The sequence below is a fragment of the Mesoplodon bidens genome (genome assembly GCF_964165515.1).
Source record: "Mesoplodon bidens genome assembly, chromosome: 19".
In the NCBI taxonomy this organism is placed as follows: Eukaryota; Metazoa; Chordata; class Mammalia; order Artiodactyla; family Ziphiidae; genus Mesoplodon; species Mesoplodon bidens.
The window spans coordinates 46,040,549-46,062,651 of record NC_138179.1 but is presented as its reverse complement, the minus strand read 5'-3'; the positions used below and the strand labels follow the sequence as shown (position 1 = coordinate 46,062,651).

Here is a 22,103-nt window from a genome sequence, read left to right as displayed (position 1 = left end):
TCCAAGGTAGTCTCCCAACCAGGTGTTAGTGCCCAAAAAGTTCTCGCAAAGAAATGGCACAGAAGACATCCCAGTGGTGCTGACGATGAGGGGGAGTTGGTCTAGCTATAAGTTGGGAATAAAGGGTCAGCACCTGATTTCAGGACTTAATGAAGCTCAGGTTCTTGATGTCTCATCACAGAAAGAATTCAGTGAGAGGCAAAGTGATAGGTAAAAAGTGGACTTATTTATAGAGAAACACACTCCACAGACAGAGTGTGGGCCATCTCAGAAGGCGAGAGTGGCCTTGGGAGACACACTCCACAGACAGCGTGGGCCATCTCAGAAGGTGAGAAAGGCCGGTAAATTGTATTTTTATTTCATGTTGTGGATATATAGAAACACAATCACTTTTCTTGGTTGACTTTATATCCAGCAACCTTGCTAAATTCTTTTTGATTTTAACAATTTATCTGTAGGATTTTCTTACCATCTGGAGATCAGAAAACTACTGCTGCTGTTACCGCTGGTGCCTCTGCCACAACTGCCTCACCCAGAAACTGGAGCCCAGTGGAGTGTGGAGTTATGCCACTGGAGACATTTGCTTTTCAGTGGAAACCATCACCTCCTTTCTACTTTCCAGGTCCCATGTACATGCATCTAATTGGTAGGAGATATTCACAGCCACGGCCTGGCAGCAAAGGAACTGTAATTTTTCAGGTTTCAGACCCCACCAAATAGAAGAAGGGTTATGATGTGGCTTAAGAGAGCCAATCAAAATAGCTACCACACTAGCCAAAATATCAATCATGACTGAGGGGGAAATAAAGACATTTTAAGACAAAGACTGAGCAGGAGGTTTTCCAATCACATTCACACTGAAAGAACTACACAGGGTACTTGATGAAGAAGGAAACTGAATACAGAGGAAGGGTGTAGGATTCAAGAAGCATATGAGTAAATGTAAGTGTGTGTGTGTGTCAGGGGGAGGCACGGAGTGAGAGAGAGAGAGGTCTATGAGGTCTGAAAACATTATAAAGTTACCGTGATTTTGAAAGTGTGGTATGGGTATATGGCTGGAGAAGTAGAAAAATGTAAAGGTAACAGGACAGAAAGTCCAGATGTAGATCTAAATACAAATGGGAGTTTAGTATATGAAAAATATGGCATTTTAAGGCAATGGGAAAAGATGCAATATTCAATACACTTTAAAAACTTGAGAACCATATTTAATAAGTTAGAACTCCACTTCATTCTTTGCAACAAAATTAATTCAGCTAGCTCAAATGTTAAAATACCTAAAAATGAAGCCACAGAAGTGCTAAAAGAAAACAGGAGGAATTTTATAATAATCTTTAAGAGGGAAAGGCTTTTCTAGGTATGACTCACAATCCAGAAGACATAAATGATTCTTAAATTTAGTTAGATGAAACACTTAAAAATTACATTTAAAAATCTTTAAGTCAAAAGAATGGGGGGGGTATTTTGAATCCATGTCTTTGATAAAGTGTGAGTTCTACAATATATAATGAGCTCTCACAAATTAAGAAAAAAGCCAAAAATCCAATAGGAAACCAGGAAAAGGCAGTATCTGCAAGGTGACACCAGGGCAGCACAAAACCCTTGATGGGATGAAGAGCTGCGAATAGGTGTGCTCTGACCAGCTGCCCTCAGGCATTTGTCCCTTCTGCTCCTTCTGCTCCCAGAGCTGGGGGGTTACAACCTAAGGAGACTGCCTTCTCTCAGTGCTGCTTCTCCTGAAGGATGTAAAGGGGAGACTTAACCAGAGGAATGATCAACAGTGGTTCAGTGATGTCTGAAGCTCCTTCTTTCTCCCTTACTGTCCTGGAAGGACATGGGCTAGTGCCTTGTCTTTGACCTTTATTACACAAAACCAAAGACAGTAACTGAGATTTCGGGTAGTACATAAACTTATAGGTTAGGACAATTAGACGCCTAAGGATTACTATGATCTTCAAGCACATCTCCTTGGCCCCGCCCCTCAGACATAATGTGGGGGAAGGCACAGCTGGAGAAGGGCCAGAGCAGGACCCTCTAAAGGGCAGGGGCTCCTCCTGCCAGGTCCAGGAAGGGTACTGCTACCTCTCTTGTCCTGGCCACCATCACCTGGGCACTGTCAGAGCTCCTAACAGGTCTCCCTGCTTCCCTTCTACTCCTCTAACATTCCACTCTCCACAGTGATCTTTTCAAAATAACAGTACATCCCTTCTCTGCTCAAACTGTGCCCCCTCCTGCCCTAGTGGCTTCCAGAGTCCTTACTGTGGCCCCCATGGCTCTAAGCAACATGGGCCCTGACCACCTCTGACCTCACCTTCTCCCCTTCTCCCCTCTGTTCTGGCCTGCTTTATGTTCCTTGCTCACTCCACACCATTTTCCTCCTAAGGGCCTTAGCACTTGCTACTCCCTTCTGCCTACAATGTGCTGCCCCAGATGTTCACACAGCTGGCTCCTTCACATCATTCAGTCTCAGTTGGAAGGCCAGTCCTCAGAGGCTGCCCTGATCACCTACGTAAAGCACACGACCCTAGGCATGATCTAGCACGCCGTCCTGTCCTATTTTACAACACTGTCGCTACCCAAAGTTACCTGAAATTGCCCATGCACCTACTTGCTTGTTGTCTGTCCCCACCTCCCCACCCCTAGAAGGGCCTTGTCTGTTTTGTTCACCACTACATCCCCAGCACCTAGAGTTCCTGGTACTTGAGTGCTCAAAAAGCCTTTGTGAATAAACAAAATGAACAGATATATAACACATATAATAACAGGCCAGTCTTTAGGAGAAGCACAACTACCCCTGGCATTTAAATCTGAGAGAAATTTCTCCCATGCTTCCTCACAGGAAGACGTGGTGTACATAGCAAACAAATGCCCTCAAGAACATTCTTATGGCTAAATGAAGAATGAGTTTCATAGAACTATTTCTAATAACATCTTTCAGTACATATTGGTGTGGTGTAATACCTAAGAAGACTATTTGATAAAAAAAATTTATTAAATGCAATTGGGCGGGAGGGAAGTTTTGTCAAAACAATACCATCCAGGTATGCAGCTCTCTGATAAATTTAACAGTGGTTACTACAGGGGTGAACATCAGAAACCACCTGTAAGTATTTTAAAATATACTTACGAGGGCCCCACTGTTAAGAGAAATAGTAGGTCTGTCTGGGATAGGGCTCAAACATATTTATTTTTAAAAGCTCCACAGGAGATTCTGATGTGTAACTCCAGTCAGACACTTTTGATCTGGATAATCCTCCACAAATATTACTTACCTCAACTGCAGTATAGACATTCCATGTTAGTGCAGTCAGCTGATCTGAGACCAGGAATACAATCTTCCTGTGAGGCTGAGGCCCCTAAGAAGACAAAGTACCTAAATAAAGGTACCTGTGGGCAGGACTGAGATTTTCTTCAGAAAAATAATTTTTAAAATCATTTTAGTCTCATAGTTATATTAAAACTAAATATTGGGGCCTCCCTGGTGGCGCAGTGGTTGAGAGTCCGCCTGCGGATGCAGGGGATACGGGTTCGTGCCCCGGTCTGGGAGGATCCCATATGCCGCGGAGCGGCTGGGCCCGTGAGCCATGGCCGCTGGGCCTGCGCGTCCGGAGCCTGTGCTCCGCAACGGGAGAGGCCACGACAGTGAGAGGCCCGCATACCGCAAAAAGAAAGAAAAAAAAAAACAACTAAATATTGGACCCCAAACTGCAAAAATGAAATTTAAACTTTTAAGTAGACATATGGTGGGAATACTGGCGTTGCAGTTCTGAGAGTTCTGTGGTTAAGGTGAGATAAAGCAAATGAGCAATTGTGTGTCATGGCATTCTAATTTTATCACCCTCAGTATTCTTGAGAATTGGGATTCTTGATGTGGGAGGAGATACAGATGTGTGTTAGGAGAGGTTAAAAACCCGTAAGTCCTAAAGGGGCATGAGGGGACTTTTGGGGGGTGATGGAAATGTTCTATATTATCATTGTGGTAATGGTTACACATTTGTCAGAACTCATAATCTGTACATTTAAAAAAGGTAGATTTACTGTATGTAAATCATATCTCAATAAAGCTAATCCACACACACACACCAGTCCTGAATTTGAATTGCAATTATTGGTGAGTTCGTGATGGCACCCAGACTATAGTCTCCAAACAGTTTTCCAGTAAAATGAACCAGGGCTCCTTGGAGAAACTCTTAACTATACAATCTCTATGTTACATATTAGATACCAAGGAAGCTATCAAAGACTACTAAAGTTGTGTCAAAAGGACTTGAGGCCAACATGAAGAGGCTCCTACTGGCCAAAGACAGAACAATTTGTGCATGAAAAAGAGTAACTTTAAAGAGGACAAATCCAGCATTTCTCCCACCTTTCCCATACCTCTAAGCAAGCAGCAGATGAGATATTTTCTTTTATATAAGTATTATAGCTAATAAATAAAGAAGGAAGGTGGAATCAGAATATCACCATTTTGCCACCTCTAATGAACTGACTGATCTAGGCACTGGTCAATGATTGCTAGCATTCCCCCAAGAGAAACAGCCAGACATTCACTGCTCCCCGATGGGAGAATACAGCCTATAAAATAATCTTGCCCCCCGCCCCCCCCGCCAAATTGAACTTGAAGCTGATCAAGCCTCTAGATTCAATTTCCAATCTATAGGAAATAGAGATAGAGGAATAGGTTAAACTACACCAAGGGGATTCAATAAGCAAAATCCAAACAGTAGAAAACACCATAACAACTCAAATGTCTTGGGAAGAAAAAAAAAAAAAAGAGTGTGAGCAGGTGAGAGAGAACTCAAATCTACTGTATAAGGACAAGAGAGACTAAAAGACCTACAACCAACTTCAATAAATGGGTCTTATTTGGATCCTGATCCAACAATGAGACAACTGGAAACTAAGTGGATATGATATTAAAGAATTGGTTTTTAAAAACTTTTTATTATTAAAATCTTCAAACATACACAAAAGAAGCAGTACATGAACTCCCATGTACCCATCACTGAACTTCAACAACTCAGCACTATCCTTATTTTCCCTCCATATGCTACCACTTTTTTAAACTAAATTTTAAAACAAGTCTCAGATATCATATATTTTTACTCAAAAATATTTGAGTATGTGTCTCTATCAGACAATGACTTTTTTTAAAAATAAATTTTATTTATTTATTTATTTATTTTTGGCTGTGTTGGGTCTTCGTTGCTGTGCACGGGCTTTCTCTAGTTGTGGCAAGCAGGGGCTACTCTTCATTGCGGGGCGCGGGCTTCTCATTGTGGTGGCTTCTCTTGTTGCGGAGCACAGGCTCTAGGCACACAGGCTTCAGTAGTTGTGGCACGTGGGCTCAGTAGTTGTGGCTCGCGGGCTCTAGAGCGCAGGCTCAGTAGTCGTGGCGCATAGGCTTAGTTGCTCCGCGGCATGTGGGATCTTCCCGGACCAGGGCTCGAACCCGTGTCCCCTGCATTGGCAGGCGGGTTCTTAACCACTGTGCCACCAGGGAAGCCCAGACAATGACTTTTTAAAAGGAAAAATAAAGCCATAATATCATGATTACACCCAAGGAAATTCTCAATAATTCCTATTATCATCTACTGTTAATTTTTTCAGGCATGAGAATGGTTAACTTAACAAAAGATCCTGAACTAAAATATTTACAGATGAACTGATAGCTGCGATCTGCTTCGAAATAACACAGAAGGGCGATGTGGGGTGGATGAGGCAAGACTGGTCAAGGGTTGATGGTTGTTGGTGCTGGGTGATAGGTACATGGGGTTAATTATACTATTCTGTGTATGTTTGTGTTTGAAATTCTCCCCAAGAGCAAAAAATAATAACCAAAAAATAAAGACCTACTAAGTAAAGTCAACGCAGACAAGCCAGCCAAGCTTTTAAGACATTTTACACAAAGTATCAGAATTTTCGTCAGGTTGGTAATGACAACATAGCTAACACAATCAGCACACAAAAGTTTAAAGATTTCTTATAACCGTATCTATTAGAATCAGACATGAAATACACTAATATTAGATTATGCCATTTAACATTTATTTTAGCTTGCTTTGCAAAAGTCAATAAATGTTCTCATTTTTAAAATTTTAGTTTTAGGTTAATCTTTCATATTTGATACTGTATGTAAAGACCCTTCTTTCCTGATAACAAACCCATTTCAGAGAAGACAAGACAGTACTGCCCCAAGGGATAAATTGTGTTTGATCCAAATTTATCATGATATTCTCATTCCCTTGGACAATGACTGGCCTAGTAATGACCATGTGATTCAGCTCTGATAAACAGAATAAAATGTAAATAAGTCTTCTGACTGGGATGTTTGGGAAAGCTTTTACTTTCCTAATTAAAAACAGAAGAGCCTTGGCTGGCTAGCTTTTATCTCTTTGACTTTCTTCCTAACTCAAATGTGGCTGAGAAGGCTAGAAATACATCCGCCATCTTGTGACCAAGAAGAGACAAGTATAAAGGTAAGAGCCAATATACTAAAGATGGTGGAAAGACAGCCAAGACCTTGCTCCCTAACTACTATAGAGGAAACAATGACACCAGCTCTAGACAGTCTACCCCCTCGATTTCTTGTTATGAAAGAAACAAACTCCAATTTGCTTAAGCCAGTATAGCAGTCCTTTTGTTTCTTATAGCTGAACATATTCCCGATACCATGAAATACATCAAGAAATATAAGTAATAAAAACTGAATCAAAAAAAGTACCAAAAAATCCACTTCTGAGTGCAAAGAGGCTAAAAAAAAAATACTAATAATAATCTCAGTTAAATAAGACAACCAAATTAGGAAAGGAGAATATTTATTACACAAATATTAGAATCTATACATTCTTAGCTGATGATATATATTTAGTTAAAAAGTCTTTTACTTTGGATATATGCATCATTTCCTTCATTGTGGTGTCTCTGCTTCTCAGATGTATTAATCCATTCTCCAAAGTAGCTTCAGTAATCAACACTGTGAAGAGGATACTCATTTCATCATATCTAAGAAAAAAAGGTAGTTAACCAAAATACATGAGCACGAATATAGATTGTAAATTCACCACATTACCAGCTTTAATTACTCAGGAGCCAATGCCACCTTCAAGAGTCACAAAACTCAGGGACTTCCCTGGTAGTCCAGTGGCTAAGGCTCCAAGTTCCCAATGCAGGGGGCCCAGGTTCGATCCCTGGTCAGGGAGCTAGATCCCACATGCTGCAACTAAAGTTCCTGTATACCACAACTAAAGTTCTATAAAAAAATAAAGAAAGGAAAAAAAGAGTCACAAAACTCAAAGGCAGGGCTTGAGAACTGAACCCAAAAATATATTTTTCAAGTTTCTGAATCATTTTCAAAGTAAAATTTTTAGAAAATTTCTGACTTATTGTAATAGCTGGGAAGTCATAAAAGAAAAGAAAATATAAGAAATAAACACTGGTACCTCAACACACCATTTGGTATGATCTGGATGAACCTCAGAATAACCTCAGCCTTTTGGTATTTGGATACAATCCAAGAAAACAATTTTAGATGAAACTCTCTTATAATACTACTATAATATTAAGATCTAGTATACAACAAATTACACCAAAAACCATGCTAAATATATACCTTAGTACACTAACTTACAGTTTCTAGTTTAGCAATAACTGAATATGTTCCACACTGGCCTTCCTTCTGTTTACCCAGTCATACTATCTCATTGTTTCTTTTCTTTTAGGACTCCACCAGAAATTATCTTATTTAGCTACTTGTCTGTTGTCTATTCTATCCCACTACAATATAAGTGTCATTAAGAACAGGAAACTTTTCTGTGTTGTTTAATGCTGTATCAAAGTACAAAAAATATACTGGGTGCTTAATAAATATCTGGAGAAAAGTATCCTGGGACATAAAGCCTTTACCATGTAAAGAACAATTGTAACTTGATATTGTCCACATGACTCAAAGGATAAGATTTTAGAAACTGAGAACACTGGAAAGTTCAAGTACCACCCCTTCATTTTATATATGATAAAGCCATCAGTTGCTTTATCTATAGAAACTTATTTTTCTTCTGACATCATCTGAAAGGTATATTTTAACAAGTTACTACAGAACTGAGGAGCAAAACACTAAGCTTCACAACTTTTCACCTAAAAGATATGTATTCAACGTAAAAAACTAAAAAAATAACAAAATAAACCCAAAGTAGGGAAAAGTGAATTATTTTATTAAAAAACAGAAGTTAATGAAAATAGCACGGGGTAAGACTAAAGACAGGAGATCAATTAGGAGATTATTTCAATAATCCAGTCAAGAGATACTGGTGATCTTAATAGGGAGATGTGGATGTGCGATACATTTAGGAGGAAGACAAGAGTTAGTGATGGACTAGACTCTGACAGTAAGGAAGAGGGAGGAGTGAAGGACAATATCCAGGTTTCAGTCTTGAGCAATCAGGTAAACAGAGGTGCAGATCACCGAGAAAACTAGTTCTCTGTCCTCTGGCATAGAATTACCTTCCACTCAGCCTGAGAATGAACAAGGCCAGCAAGGAAAAGGCACTCCACTTATGTTTCCTCAGTCCTGATTCAACAAATGTGTCTCATATAAATAATTCCATCCCTGATAAACTGATAAACTCAGGTACACATACTTCATGGTGTTAAGTCTTGAAGTTTCACATAGTATGTGCTTATATATACCTGATGAGTATTGTTTCCTGCTGTACCAATTAACTAAGGGTATGTGGTTGTGTAAACAGGAAAGTTAGGAATAATTTTGAATTATAGTATATATAGATATTTAGAAGAAATCTGTTACTCATAAAGAAACATCGTATAATCAAAAACTCTGAATAAATACATTTTTTAAGCAACAAAAAACACAATTCTTACTTTGAATAAAGTTGTTCCAATGAGGATGGCACAGTTTCCAAATAACCAGGCCACACAGATATTCCATTTTCTAATAATTCATTAAATAGCCCTTGACAAACCTGGGGAAAAGTACAAAAACTTTGAATATGAAAGAAAGAAAAGTAGCTAGAGTTATTACCCTATTTTTATGAAACCACCAATCATCTTTTTCACTTTTTAAAGTGGGCATAAATCCCTTTAATTACATGATAATATTGTTGATAATTTTATATATTGTATACTTATAAATTGTATACTTCTTCTGAAGAACTTAAACACTGCAAAGCTGAATACTAAATGCAAATCTGAAATTTTTATACCAAATATAAGAATTTTTATTATCATCATTCATAATACAAATAAACAAAAGCAAAACAGATTCTATCAGAAAAAAACAGTCCAAAGGGCTATGTTAACTCTAAACTGATCTGAGACTTGAGAACTGAGCCTAAGGGTTATAATACGATGTCAGGAAGAGAAGGAAGAGCCATTAAAGGAAACTAAGGAGAAGGAGCCAGAAAAGTATGAAGAAAACCCAGAGAGTGGTGTTCCTGAAGCCAACTAAAGAAAATGTTTCAAGAAAAGAATGATTGGTTAGTTTCAGTGGAATGCTGGAGACAAAAGCCTGATTGGAAGTACAGAGGTAATAATGAGTAAATAACATAGTACTCTTTACTGTTTTCTTAAAAATGGTGAAGCAAGAAAAAGAAAAATTTAAAACTCCCTTAACAATCTAGAACTAAAATTCTAAAGCAGAATTTCTCTCATTGGCACTGCTGATACAGGATGTTTAGCAGCATCCCTGGTCTCCATCAGATGTCCAGAGCACCCTTCCCCACCTTCTGACAACCAAAAATGTCCCCAGATATTACCAAATCTCCCCATGGGGAGGGAGAGGGGGAGGATGGTGGGATGGGGTAGGGGTGCGTGCCTGAGCTAGAGCGCTGTTTCTCAAACTTAAGCACCAGAATCACCTGGAGGGCTTGCAAAACACAGATGGCTCAGCCTCGCACCCAGAGTTTCTGATTCAGCAGGTCTGGCAAGAATTTGCACTTTAACAAGTTCCCGGGGAAAGACCACAGCAAAGTAAATGGGTGTTAAGGTACAGAATATTTTGGGGATAGATGAGAATATAGATATTAATAAATCTAAGAAATTATCAGGGAAAAATAAATATGAGTTTTAGTAAGTTTAGTTTTGGTTGCCAGCAGAAAATGTGCTCTAACAGAAGGTAGAAAAGGAGAGAAAAAGTTCTAAGCATGATAAAGTGCAGGTGAAGACATGATGAGGAAATAACCCACAAAACCTCTTTCATAGCCCAGAAAGTTACATACAGAAGGATTCTCTTTGTCATATTGCTGAGGGGAAGTGTTAAAACCAGAATAAGACACTACTCTTTTGGTAAAACACCCAAGGCACAAAATACTACTAATATTTTTACAAACAAAAACAAAACAAGGGCTTCCCTGGTGGCGCAGTGGTTGAGAGTCCGCCTGCCGATGCAGGGGACACGGGTTCGTGCCCCGGTCTGGGAGGATCCCATATGCCGCGGAGCGGCTGGGCCCGTGAGCCATGGCCGCTGAGCCTGCGCGTCCGGAGCCTGTGCTCCGCAACGGGAGAGGCCACAGCAGTGAGAGGCCCGCGTACCGCAAAATAAATAAATAAATAAAAATAAAAACAAAACAAAACAAAAGGCCTGCAATGGTAATGATGAAAATCTAGGAAGCAGAGTTCTTCTTTGTCCTTCAAGCAAAAAAAATCCCTAGGAACTTGGTACCTACCAGGGTGTTGTGGAGCTCCTGCAATCCTGGGGGAAATGTGGAAATTAAGTCATTCTCTTCCCTTTCCCTGAGCTCATTATCCCCACCTTCCCAGACCCCTGCACAGGAGCCCGGGAAAGCCAGGTCAATCTTTCTAGTATCCTCACTCAGGTCCCTGGATGGGTCTGAGTTACCAAACAGAAATGACTGCTGAAGGGGTCCCGGTTTTTCTTAACAGTATTTAATTTGACCAGATAGATTAGAAAAATAAAATAAGATTACAGATCTAGAACTTGTGCTTATACCAAAAAGTATCAAAAGTGTTAAGTTAAAAAGGGAAAAGGGTGGGCTTCCCTGGTGGCGCAGTGGTTGAGAGTCCGCCTGCCAATGCAGGGGATACGGGTTCATGCCCCGGTCCGGGAGGATCCCACATGCCGGGGAGCGGCTGGGCCCGTGAGCCATGGCCGCTGAGCCTGCGCGTCTGGAGCCTGTGCTCCGCAACGGGAGAGGCCGCGACTGTGAGAGGCCCGCGTACCGCAAAAAAAAAAAAAAAAAAAAGGGAAAAGGGTAAGAAATAATTCACTAGACGTCTGTACAAATATCTTGGTTACCAAAATTATGCATACTCATTTAAAAAAGTGCAACTATGACTGGGCATGACATTAACAGCAAAACCCACTGAACTGTATTCAGCTTCTTTAATATAATATACTTCAAATTATCTGTAATTAACTGTAGTATTATTATTTAATTAAAATTCATTATTAATAGATGATTTAATAAAAAATGTAAGAATTCATTAAAAATGGATTTTTTCATTTAATAAAAATTTCATTATTTAATTAAAATGTGTTCACAGTTCATTATTTAATTAGAATTTTAAAAAAATGAATCAAAATAAAACTTTAGATGGCAAACTACTCATTTACTTGGAATAATGGTTATAATTGAAATCATGACATTAAAACTTATTTAACCCACCTGTCTTAGTTCCACTGTTGGGCCTCTTCCCACATCCAAAGCAACCTTAATAGGGGCTAAACAAGGGTGAAGTTTAAGCACCTAAAACAATTTAAAGAGAAGGGGTAAAAAGGACAAGCACTAATAAACATGAAGCTGTTTAAGCAGTTAAAATTTTCTGTGTGAAAATGGAAGCTAGCTGAGGTCATAAAAAATATCACATAATGATGTATCAACCATCTTTATTCAGCTGCTCATAGATTTCTCCATTCAGGCATTCTACAGACATAAGTTCACTTGATATTCTCCCATTTTCTGACAAATCCATTTTCTCTCAGTTGAAATGCCCCTTTCTGGCATCACTGCCTTCCCTACCCAGCCTGAGCCATGTGGCTTATCACTTGGACTTTCTCTTGCCAAAACCCATCACTCTATGCATTCATTCAGCCATTCAGCAAACGTGAATGGCTACTTGGTATGCGAACCAATTCTAGGTGGTGGGGACAAAAATCCCTGTCCCTCATAATGCAGAGAAGCAGATAACAAAATAGATAAGTAAATAATATATTTGAAGTTGAAGGTGGTTAAGTGTTGAAAAAAAAAAAGAAGATAGGAAGTGCTGGCAAGGGGTGGGCTGGTGGAGGGTTGTTTGCTATTTTAAATAAGGTGGTAAGAGGGAATTCCCTGGCGGTCCAGCGGTTAGGACTGCACGCTTCCACTGCAGGGGGCGAGGTCTCTGGTGAGGGAACTGAGATCCCACATGCCGCATGGTGCAGCCAAAAAAAAAAAAAGAAAGTACAATGGGACCATTAAAAATAAAAAATAAATAAATAAGGTGGTAAGAGAAAGTCTCCTCTCTGAGGTGACATTTGAACAGACTTGAAAGGGGATGGAGGGACAAGACGTGGACTTGGAGGAAGAGCGCTCAGACAAAGGGGAGCACTAATGACAAGGCTGTTGAGCTGGGAGCACACTGGGCATGTTCTAGAAACAACAATAGGTCTGTGCTGCTGGAGCAGACTGAGTGAGGTGGAGAGGAGTTGAAGGTCAAAAAGGATAATGCTCTGTAAAACACTTTAGGGGCTTTGGCTTTTCCTCTGAGTGAGATGAGGAGCTTACTGGAGTGTTTAGAACAGAGGAACAAAGGAACGCGTACCTTTTAAAAGGGCCACTCAGTGCAGGGAGGTAGGGATGAGGGTGGCTTAGATCAGACTGCGAGCAGGGGAGGTGCTAAGAAACGGTTAGATTCAGGGTATATTTTGAAGACACAATCAAAGAGGTTTTGCTGATGGTTTGGATGTGCAGTATGTAAGAGAAAGAAAAGAAAGGATCCCCCTTGTTTGTTTGCTACACACACCCTATAAATCCCAAACAATTCTATAAATGGCCACATCGGGCTAAACGAGCACTGCATAATAAATCACTATCTAGGCAGAGTGGTGCTACAAACTCATGGTGTCTAATCCCAGTTGAGCACTCAACACGTGACAACTTTTGATTTGGGGAAGCTCCCTTCCCCATTCAAGGGAAATATGACTATTCTAAACTCTTGCCACTTAAACCCCGACTCCTCCACATTTTAAGCGAATAATCTTGCTTCCTAATGCCCCAAGAAAATAGAACATACGAGTAAAACTTCCTTCAAGCGCTAACCAGCTCCAGTAGCCTATATATACCATTGTTTCTTTCCACCCTGCTGTTTCAAAAAATAACTCCCTTTTCAAGACAAAACCCCCCACTTGTGTTCTTGATTCTGTCTTGGTCCTTCCTGTTTCTTCCAAAATCTTGCTCCATTAGGTACTTCATTTCTCTCCTATAGCTTCAACCCCTCCTCTCTCTTGATTTTGAGCCCATAAAAATGCTCAAACTGCACATCCTAAAATAAGCCTTTCCCTCGACGCAGACCCATGTCTAGCTCCTGTGATCCAGTGATCAGCCACTTGAGGTCAGACCAGAAGCAGAGAGGTCAATACTACAAGTCTTGCTGGCCTGTTTTACTTACTCCTACTTAACACTCAGCTTCTGATATAAGCAGAAGCCATAAGTGAAAAGGCTCAGGGGCTAAGAATCAGAGACAGCTGTAAAGCTGCCCAAGATCAAACAGAAACGCCTTTGGGATTACCCAAGAGGGATTCCTTCTTCTATTCTGTGAGAACCTGCTTATTATTCCTGTGGCCAGATTTTTTAAAAACCTGAAAAATAAATTACTTGCACTAAAAAAATTATTATTCAGAGTTTATATTAGAAACCAAGTACACTAACATAAAAAAGGGGAGAGAAATTTATATTTTTAATTTCCCAAGTCTATCTCTGAGATATCAAAGCACCTTTCTATGAAGATCTTTCTTTCTTGTAAAGGAGTTCTCTGTTAGCTGGAAAGAATCGTAGAGATATGCCAGCAGGCCTCGGTCTAGATCTCCATTTATGGATAAGACAGAAGGAACCACATTTTTCCGTCCATCTCTGCCCTTCACAGTAAAGTAGAACAAAAATAAAGCATCGTTTAGCAGAACGACCTCTTAAAATTACATTCTGCACTTACAGAATCAGAATACAAATTGATCAGTAAGTCTAGATAGACTGATGAAATTTTTAAAATTACCATTTGGCAACCTTCATAGTAATAATAGATTTGGGCAAGAATCATCAATGGATGTTGCAAGCAGTAGGCCAGAATCTGGTGAGAAACAGGTTATTTACATAGTCAAAGTATCTGCCCACAAAAGGCTTATTAATTACTCATCAATTAACAAGGACAAAATACTTATCAACTTTACACTGGAGAAACCTGGAAGCATCATCTTAACCAAGCGAGAAAAGTTAACATCACCAGTAACAAGCCGATATGAGATGCACTGAGAAGAGGGTAGCACCATTTCTGTGGCATTCTTAGCAAAAATACATAAATCATGAGGAAACATGAAAGAAACTCAAACCAAGGGACATTCTACAAAGTAACCGGTCTGTACTCTTCAAAACTGTCAAGGTCATGAAAGACAAGGAAACATAAAAGGAATTATTTGAAGGAGATTGAGGACACATGACAACTACATGAAATACGGGCTACTAGATTGGATCCTGGACCTATAAAGGGTAGATTAGAATGATTGGTTACATCTGAAGGGTTCTGTGGATTTGAGAATAATAGCAGATTACTGTTACTTTCCTGATCATGATGATTGCATTGTGGTTATACAGGTGAGTCCCTGTACTCGAGAAATGCATACTGAAGTATTAAGACGTCATGGGGCACCACGTCTACAGCTTATCCTCAAATGGTTCAGAAATGATCACAGTTAGAGAATCTGGGTAAAGGATACATAGGCGCGCAAGGTAAAACATACGTGTAATTGAGCTACATTTTCAGGATACATGTGTAAAAGTTCATGATCTCCTAGATTCCACAGGGTTTCTATTGGCTCCTTTCCCCACGGAAAATTGTAGTAAAGTTTGTTTCCTTTTTGGCCCGCTTCATCCTGACAATCACTGCTGCTGAAGTTAGATGGGCTCACAGCAAACTGGAAAAGAAAGTTTGTCTTTTTAACTTATTAAAATAAACATTAAAAAGTAAAGTTGCCCCCAGCAACTGAATGAAACTGGTCAAGTCCCAAATAAAAAATTGTTAAGTTTAATTAAATATGAGTGAATATACTGTTACAAATAGTGTTTTTTAATCTGAAAGAATTACACAGAAAAACTGTTGATGCTATCTAGCATTTCTGTGGTCAATTAATAAGAGGAGAAGGAACCATGAACTAAGTGGGATAAAGAAGAAAGTATCACATAACTCACCATTCTCATCCTTCCTTATTTGTGATCATTCCATTTAGTTTACATGGGTGTTTGGAGATTTTGAGAGTTAGAGAAGTTAAGACAATGGCATGACAAAAATGCTTACTTCAACTCTTTTCTCTCAGGCTTACACTGAAACTTGACTGTAAATTACAGGACCATTTGACTAATATGGAGAGTTCATGGAGGTTGGAAGCAAAACTAACACAGTATTGTGAAGCAATTATACTCCAATAAAGATCTTAAAAAAAAAAAGCTAAAGCTGTAAGAGTGGGCAAGGGTCAAACTCTACACCAGTCAGGAATGCCAGGTGAGGGATTTGAACTTACCTAGAATGTAAAGCCTTACCAACAAAAGTTTCTGAGCAAGACATCAACAGACGTCTTTACTAAAGTAACTTTGTTTTATGGAACAATGAAAATTATTACAAAGAGTTTTTTATATGTAGTTGTTAATTTATTATAGCTGTCTCTTATAAATATAACATAGCTACATCAAAATAAATTTCATTTATTGTAGAGAAGTATTACCTCTGACACACTAAGACAATTTGCCTAATCATTATTAAATTAAGGGTAATTATTGTAGTACCTTTCTCCACCACAGGAGTCGATGACGTAACCAGAAATCAAGCCACTGGCTCGCAGTTCTTGCTGAAGTAAACCATACCAGTGAAGCTTCAGTCTTTTCACCGATTCTTTGGGTATCAGAAATATCAGATAATCATTTATTTGAAAATCATATAATTTATCCCAAAGTGAAAGTGACTGTTTTAATACAAGGTCAAGTTATTTCCATTTTTTTGTGTACCTTTTAACACCATCAGGTGTCTGCTTAGTATCAGAAACAGGATGAAAACACACTCCAATCTGAGCAAGGCCAAAAGGTAGCCTCTTGTTTATCAGATCCAGGTAATTAACATAGTGCTTCAAGGCACCTGTCAAAAGATAAATCAATCACTATATAAATCTATTTTATAAACCCAAATTGTTTTGGTCAATTTATAGACAAATTAATAATATAATGCTAACACAACAGTAAGTACAGTAGCATGGAGCTACTAAGGCAGATCTTAATTGATTACCACTTAATTTTAGGTAGTTTCACCCAACTTTTTAGTATGAAGATTTTCAAATCTACAAGAAAGTTGAAAGAACAGTACAATAAACATCTGTAAACCCTTAACCTAGATTCACCAATTGTCAACATTTTGCCACATTTATTTTCTATTTCTTGTTCACCCCAAAACATTTTAGCATGTACCTCCTAAAATTAAAAATATTCACTGTATACCACTATTACACCATTAAATTAATCATAATATCATAATTTCATCTAACTTATGGTCAATATTCTATTTTCTCAAATTGTCACCCCCAAAGCCATTTACTGCTGCTCTCTTTCTCCCTAATTAAGGTTAACTCACTGCATTTTATTAGGTCTCTTAAATCACTCTGAATCTAAAATATTTCCCGACTTCTCCCTCTCTAACTTTGCTTTTAATGATACCAATTTTTAATTTGAGAACAGGCCAGTCGTAGATGATCTCACATTAGATTTGTCTGAATTTGTCCTTATGATTTAATTTGGGTTAATCATTTTTAGCAAGAATAAATACTACATAGTTGATGTATATGTGCTATTGCATCCTAACAGGAGTAACACAGTATCAGATAATTCCACTTTTAATGAAACCAGATTTGATTACCTAGTTAAGGTAGTGAATATCCATTCCCCAACATTATCCTGCTCCCCAACAATCTTCCACCCAATATTTTATTTTATTTATTTATTTTTTAACGAAGGGGCAATCGTTTTCTTTTAATTAATTAATTAATTAATTTTTGGCTGCGTTGGGTCTTCGTTGCTGCACGTGGGCTTTCTCTAGTTGTGGCGAGCGGGGGCTGCTCTTGTTGTGGTGCGCGGGCTTCTCATTGCAGTGGCTTCTCCTGTTGCAGAGCATGGGTTCTAGGCGCACGAGCTTCAGTAGTTGTGGCTCATGGGCTTGGTTGCTCTGTGGCATGTGGGATCTTCCTGGACCAGGGCTCGAACCCGTGTCCCCTGCCTTGGCAGGCAGATTCTTAACCACTGCACCACCTGGGAAGTCCCACACCCAATATTTTAGAATCCGCTGATGAACCCTTGCTTGAATTATTATTATACCGAGGATCACAAAATCATAAAAAGGTGATTTTTCTATCCTATCTTTCCTTCTACATTTATTGCATAGCTCCTACAAAAACAAACTCTTTTCAACTCCTCTTTCTACCAGCAGCCTCAATTACTTAATTTTTTGTTTAACACTGTGGATTAGATTTTTAATTTTATTTAATGTGTTCTGATCCCATTACCATCAATATTTATTTTAATGTTCAATTTGTCCCAAACTTAGCCAGCGGGAGTCTCCTTCAAGCCAGCATCTATGTCCTTTTAACATAAAACCACTAGTCTTCTAGTAATTCTTTGCTTTCTAGCACCATAAACTGTGCCAAAGTCACTTTGTACTGTCCCTGCCCCATACCTGGAATGAGCCATTTCTCCAAGCACTGGTTCCTTTAGAAACCAAATTCTGGGTACTAGGTGTGCTCATTGCTATTGTCATTGCTTCTAGGCCCCTTCAATGAAGAAAGTTAGGAAATTTGTATTTTTTAAAAATCATGAATTCATACTGATAGTCAATTCAAATTTAACATTACGAAGTTTATCCTTGCCTTGTTTTACATCTTTTCTCTTTCACTGAAAATCTTGGTTCCTAATAAATCTATCCGTTGGTCTATTTGCTTTATCCTATATGTGAAACAGCTTCAGAATTATAATTCCAACATTTCTACTTACAATAAATCAGTACAATAAAGTTCAAGATTTCTTTGTAGTTCTTTATGCACTTAGATTATATCCCACTAAATGATAACACTGTGTTCAAAAGTTACTTGATTTGAGATTTCCACTTCTGGTAATAGTAGACAAGCTTGTTGATAACAAGAAAAACTGGTCAAGAAACTGAAAAAAAGAATCTGTTTAAAGACACAGGAGAGCTGTCAAGGCAGTAAGGACTTGAGGGTCCAAGATTTGGAGAGAAAGTAAGAACAGAGGTGAACCCAACATTTAGTGCTGCTTTTCCAATCTGAAGTAGGAGAACTAAGAAGCTGAAATGATGAGCAGAGCTTCCTGACATCGTATGGGGCTAGGAAGCACAAAAATTGTAGTTCGAGGTTCTTAAGGAGGAGGGGCCCTGGAAAACAGCCCAGCCTTTCACTAGGCACACTCAAAGGGCTACACTCTAGGAGTAGAGATGAAGCAAAAAGACTGAAATCCAGCCTCAGTACACTTAATCCCGGATTGTATTAAGAAGATATGTCCTAGCTGCCTGCCAAAAGCAAAAGTAAACCCTCCCAGGTTGAAGAAAACAACGGCACCCACAGCCTCAATTTATCTCTACAATTAACACACAAATTACCTATAAAATCGAAAGTCCAAATGACCAAAAGCCCGGAGTAAGACTGATAACAGAAACCGACATATCTGAGTTAACAGATATAGACTTTTAAGTGTAATTAATGTGTTCAAGAAAGTTGATAACAAGATGCTGGGGGGTGAGTCTAACATGTGTGTAATTAATCACAGAAGGACAGAAAAAAGAATGGGGCAGTAACAATATTTGGAGACATAATGGTTGAGAAATTTTAAAAACCGTTCATAAGTAGAGGCTACCACAATAGCTCAAACATGAAATAAAGGGGATAAGGGCATTGGACATAGAAAGAAATGGCAAACTGGTACTCAGAAGCTAAAACACTAGACAACCAAAAATTTGGCAAGTAAGTGGATTTAAGTTTCTAAAGGCAAGAAAATGTCTGGCACATCAATAAATGCTTTGATGAATCTAAGAGAGCTATGTTTCATTTTCTAATAGGGAAGAAAAGATTGATTTGTTTTGGGACATGGTAATGAGCAGTGATTTAACTTCCCCAAAGTAAAATCATCATGGAATAATTAAAGTAGTACAAATCAAAACTGTCACGTTTACTCACCAGTTTAAGTGTGCTTTATTTTATTAAGGAAATCTTTAAAAGTTTACAATATAGGTACCAATTTTCAGAGAACCATGGACACTGGTTATTTTAAATTACTTCCTAGTACCACTTAATAAAAAATGGCAAGGATAGCATTTTGCAAAGATGAGATGCTGTGGCAGCAAGTCTGTCCTGTAAAAATTCTGAATTTTGTTTTCAGAATCTCGGCTATCATGATCTATTTGACTTTGAAGGCATATTGTGCCCTACAAATTTCTGTGTATTCACTCAAGAATCGCTTATAAAACTTGATTAGTCCTATTATTCTGTCAATTCAAAAATTACCTTAAGGGCTCTTCAAACAACAGATTGTGTAGATCAGTTTTCGGTAAGAAAAACTGGGGGAGGGCATTTTCTTGTTGCTCTAGAAAAACGAGATCTCGATTAGCCTACAGTGTGTAAAAAAAAGAAAACTATGGAAGTATTTATAAATATTTTAGTCCTAATTCTAGGGCCGCTCAATAAACTCCAAAGTTCTAGGGTTGCCTTGTGAAACTGAGAGCTTTACTAGAGCCTTGGGCCGGATTCTTTAAGGAACAATAACGATCCCATGAACCAGTTTTCTCCCAGGCAGCAACACTGTCAACAAACCCAACTACTTCAAGAAGACTGAGAACCACATAATTTCCTTTCCACGTGAATACAGGGCCAGCTGCAATCTGGGAAATCGAGCGAGTCTGCCTTTCCACCCCGACACCTATTTTGAAGCATGAAATCGTGAAGCATACCGTGAAGAAGGTTCCCCCGTAGTTTCCCAGAAGTTTTCAGTAAGTTCTCAAGAAATGCTCCTAGCTGTTCCTTACTCAGCTCTTTGTCTTGCAAGATTTCGCGTAGTGTTTCTGCAGAAACTAACCTGAAGGCGCTGTCCCCGGGCAGCGAAGGGTCTGGTTCATGGTGGAGGGCGTCTACCGGGAAGACCTGCTCCCTGAACACCACCACCGAGGACCACCATTCCGCCGCCAGGTTCTTCCGCAACTCTATACCCAAGGGGCCAAGGCCGGGGTGGCACCCGCTCAGAAGAGAATCTCGACTAAGCTGTCGCTTGGTGCCACTGAGGAAGCGCCTTTTCTGACAGATCTCTAGCAGCGCCTCGCTCTCCTCGCCGCCAGACTCGGGGCCTTCTCTCGGCTCGCTCACCGGGGGCAGCTCCGCGTGAGACCTCAAGGGCCCTACGAAGGAGCCGCTCCCTCCCGTCAACTGCTCCGGCTGCCCCCCATCTACTCGACTAAACCCAGACAACAGGCACCTGCAGACTTTCTGGCCGGCCCTGACGGCTGCACCATAGCGCATCGCCCTCGAGAGTTAAAAGTGCACAGTCTCCTATGAGAGGCTAACATATGTGTAATATGGGTCCCGAAAAACCGCCACAACCTGGAGTAGGGGGCCACCTGCGCAGGCGCGACGGAAGTGTGCGTGCGCGCGGTCGGCCCCACCAACGGAAGTACGTCACTGCGTTCCGGCCACTGCGCCACCGCCGCGTGCCTATCCCTCTCGCCAAGGCGAAGTTGGGCTTCCTGTCTCTTGCTTCCGTAACGTCCGGCTTCCTCTACTTGTTTGTCTTCAACGCCGATAAAGATCATTCCCATCTACTTTTCACTATCCCGCTGTTGCCACTATTGAGTCAGCGTTAACCTCCCTTTTTTTTTTTCTTCGCAAATGAGACATCAGAATACTTCGGTGGGCTTCCCTGGTGGCGCAGTGATTGAGTCCGCCTGCCGATGCAGGGGACACGGGTTCGTGCCCCGGTCCGGGAAGATCCCACATGCCGCGGAGTGGCTAGGCCCGTGAGCCATGGCCGCTGAGCCTGCGCGTCCGGAGCCTGTGCTCCGCAACGGGAGAGGCCACAACAGGCCCGCGTACCGCAAAAAAAAAAAAAAAAAAAAAGGTAAAATAAAAGACTACTTCGGTGTTCTACAAACTACCATTTAAATACACCTTCTCTGGGTTTCCCTGGTGGCGAAGTGGTTGAGAGTCCGCCTGCCGATGCAAGGGACGCGGGTTCGTGCCCCGGGCCGGGAGGATCCCACATGCCGCGGAGCGGCTGGGCCCGTGAGCCATGGCCGCTGAGATAAATACACCTTCTCAGCCTTAAGTGTTCCAAGAAAATAAACCTTGGTTGCCGAACTCTTTAGTTGTACTCCTTAATGGCAGTTTATAGAGACCCACGCCTTGCGTGCATCTCTAGTAAAATGCTGCCGCTGTCCTGCCTGCCCTCTCCTGGGAGTGCGCGTGAGGCTCCGACGGGGAAGGAGTATAGTCCCTTTACATTGGTGTTAAAAGGGATGCCCTGGGGCTTCCCTGGTGGCGCAGTGGTTGAGAGTCCGCCTGCCGATGCAGGGGACACGGGTTCGTGCCCCGGTCTGGGAAGATCCCACATGCCGCAGAGCGGCTAGGCCCGTGAGCCATGGCTGCTGAGCCTGCGCATCCGGAGCCTGTGCTCTGCAAGGGGAGAGGCCACAACAGTGAGAGGCCCGCCTACCGCAAAAAAAAAAAAAAAAAAAAAAAAGGGATGCCCTGGGCCAGCAGCACCTCCATCACCTGGAAACATTGCTTAAAAAACAAGCTGCTGAGAAGGGCCCAGCAATATTTAAACCCTCCAGGTTAACGTGGAGGTACA

The 22,103-nt window shown here is 40.4% G+C and overlaps 1 protein-coding gene across 7 annotated transcripts; it reads right to left on the bottom strand.

The window, feature by feature from the left end:
* Positions 1–472: 472 nt before the first annotated feature.
* Positions 473–21,766, bottom strand: POLG2 (DNA polymerase gamma 2, accessory subunit). 7 transcript variants are annotated; one of them, XM_081219734.1, is made up of 11 exons: positions 20,215–21,766; positions 16,224–16,350; positions 16,005–16,110; positions 14,966–15,139; positions 14,224–14,298; positions 13,949–14,089; positions 11,643–11,723; positions 8,881–8,981; positions 6,888–7,005; positions 3,273–3,356; positions 473–685 (listed from the first exon to the last, which is right to left on the bottom strand). In XM_081219734.1, the coding sequence occupies exons 1-11, from the start codon at positions 20,774–20,776 to the stop codon at positions 563–565; spliced, it is 1,692 nt and encodes a 563-aa protein (XP_081075860.1). In that variant the 5' UTR covers positions 20,777–21,766; the 3' UTR covers positions 473–562. The 7 variants fall into 7 exon arrangements, with proteins under 7 accessions (XP_081075860.1, XP_081075861.1, XP_081075865.1 ...); XM_081219735.1 differs by lacking the exon at positions 473–685 and adding an exon at positions 1,707–1,736 and having other exon boundaries at positions 20,215–21,764; XM_081219739.1 differs by lacking the exon at positions 473–685 and having other exon boundaries at positions 2,668–3,356; positions 20,340–20,502.
* Between the last annotated feature and the right edge of the window lie 337 nt (positions 21,767–22,103).

Coding starts and splice junctions, on each gene's coding strand:
- POLG2 (XM_081219733.1), bottom strand. CDS start 20,776: ATGCGCTATGGTGCAGCCGTCAGGGCCGGCCAGAAAGTCTGCAGGTGC. Junction 16,111..16,223: donor ACACCTGATGGTGTTAAAAG/GTACACAAAAAA, acceptor TGATACCCAAAG/AATCGGTGAAAAGACTGAAG. Junction 15,140..16,004: donor GACTCCTGTGGTGGAGAAAG/GTACTACAATAA, acceptor TTTCTTTTCCAG/TTTGCTGTGAGCCCATCTAA.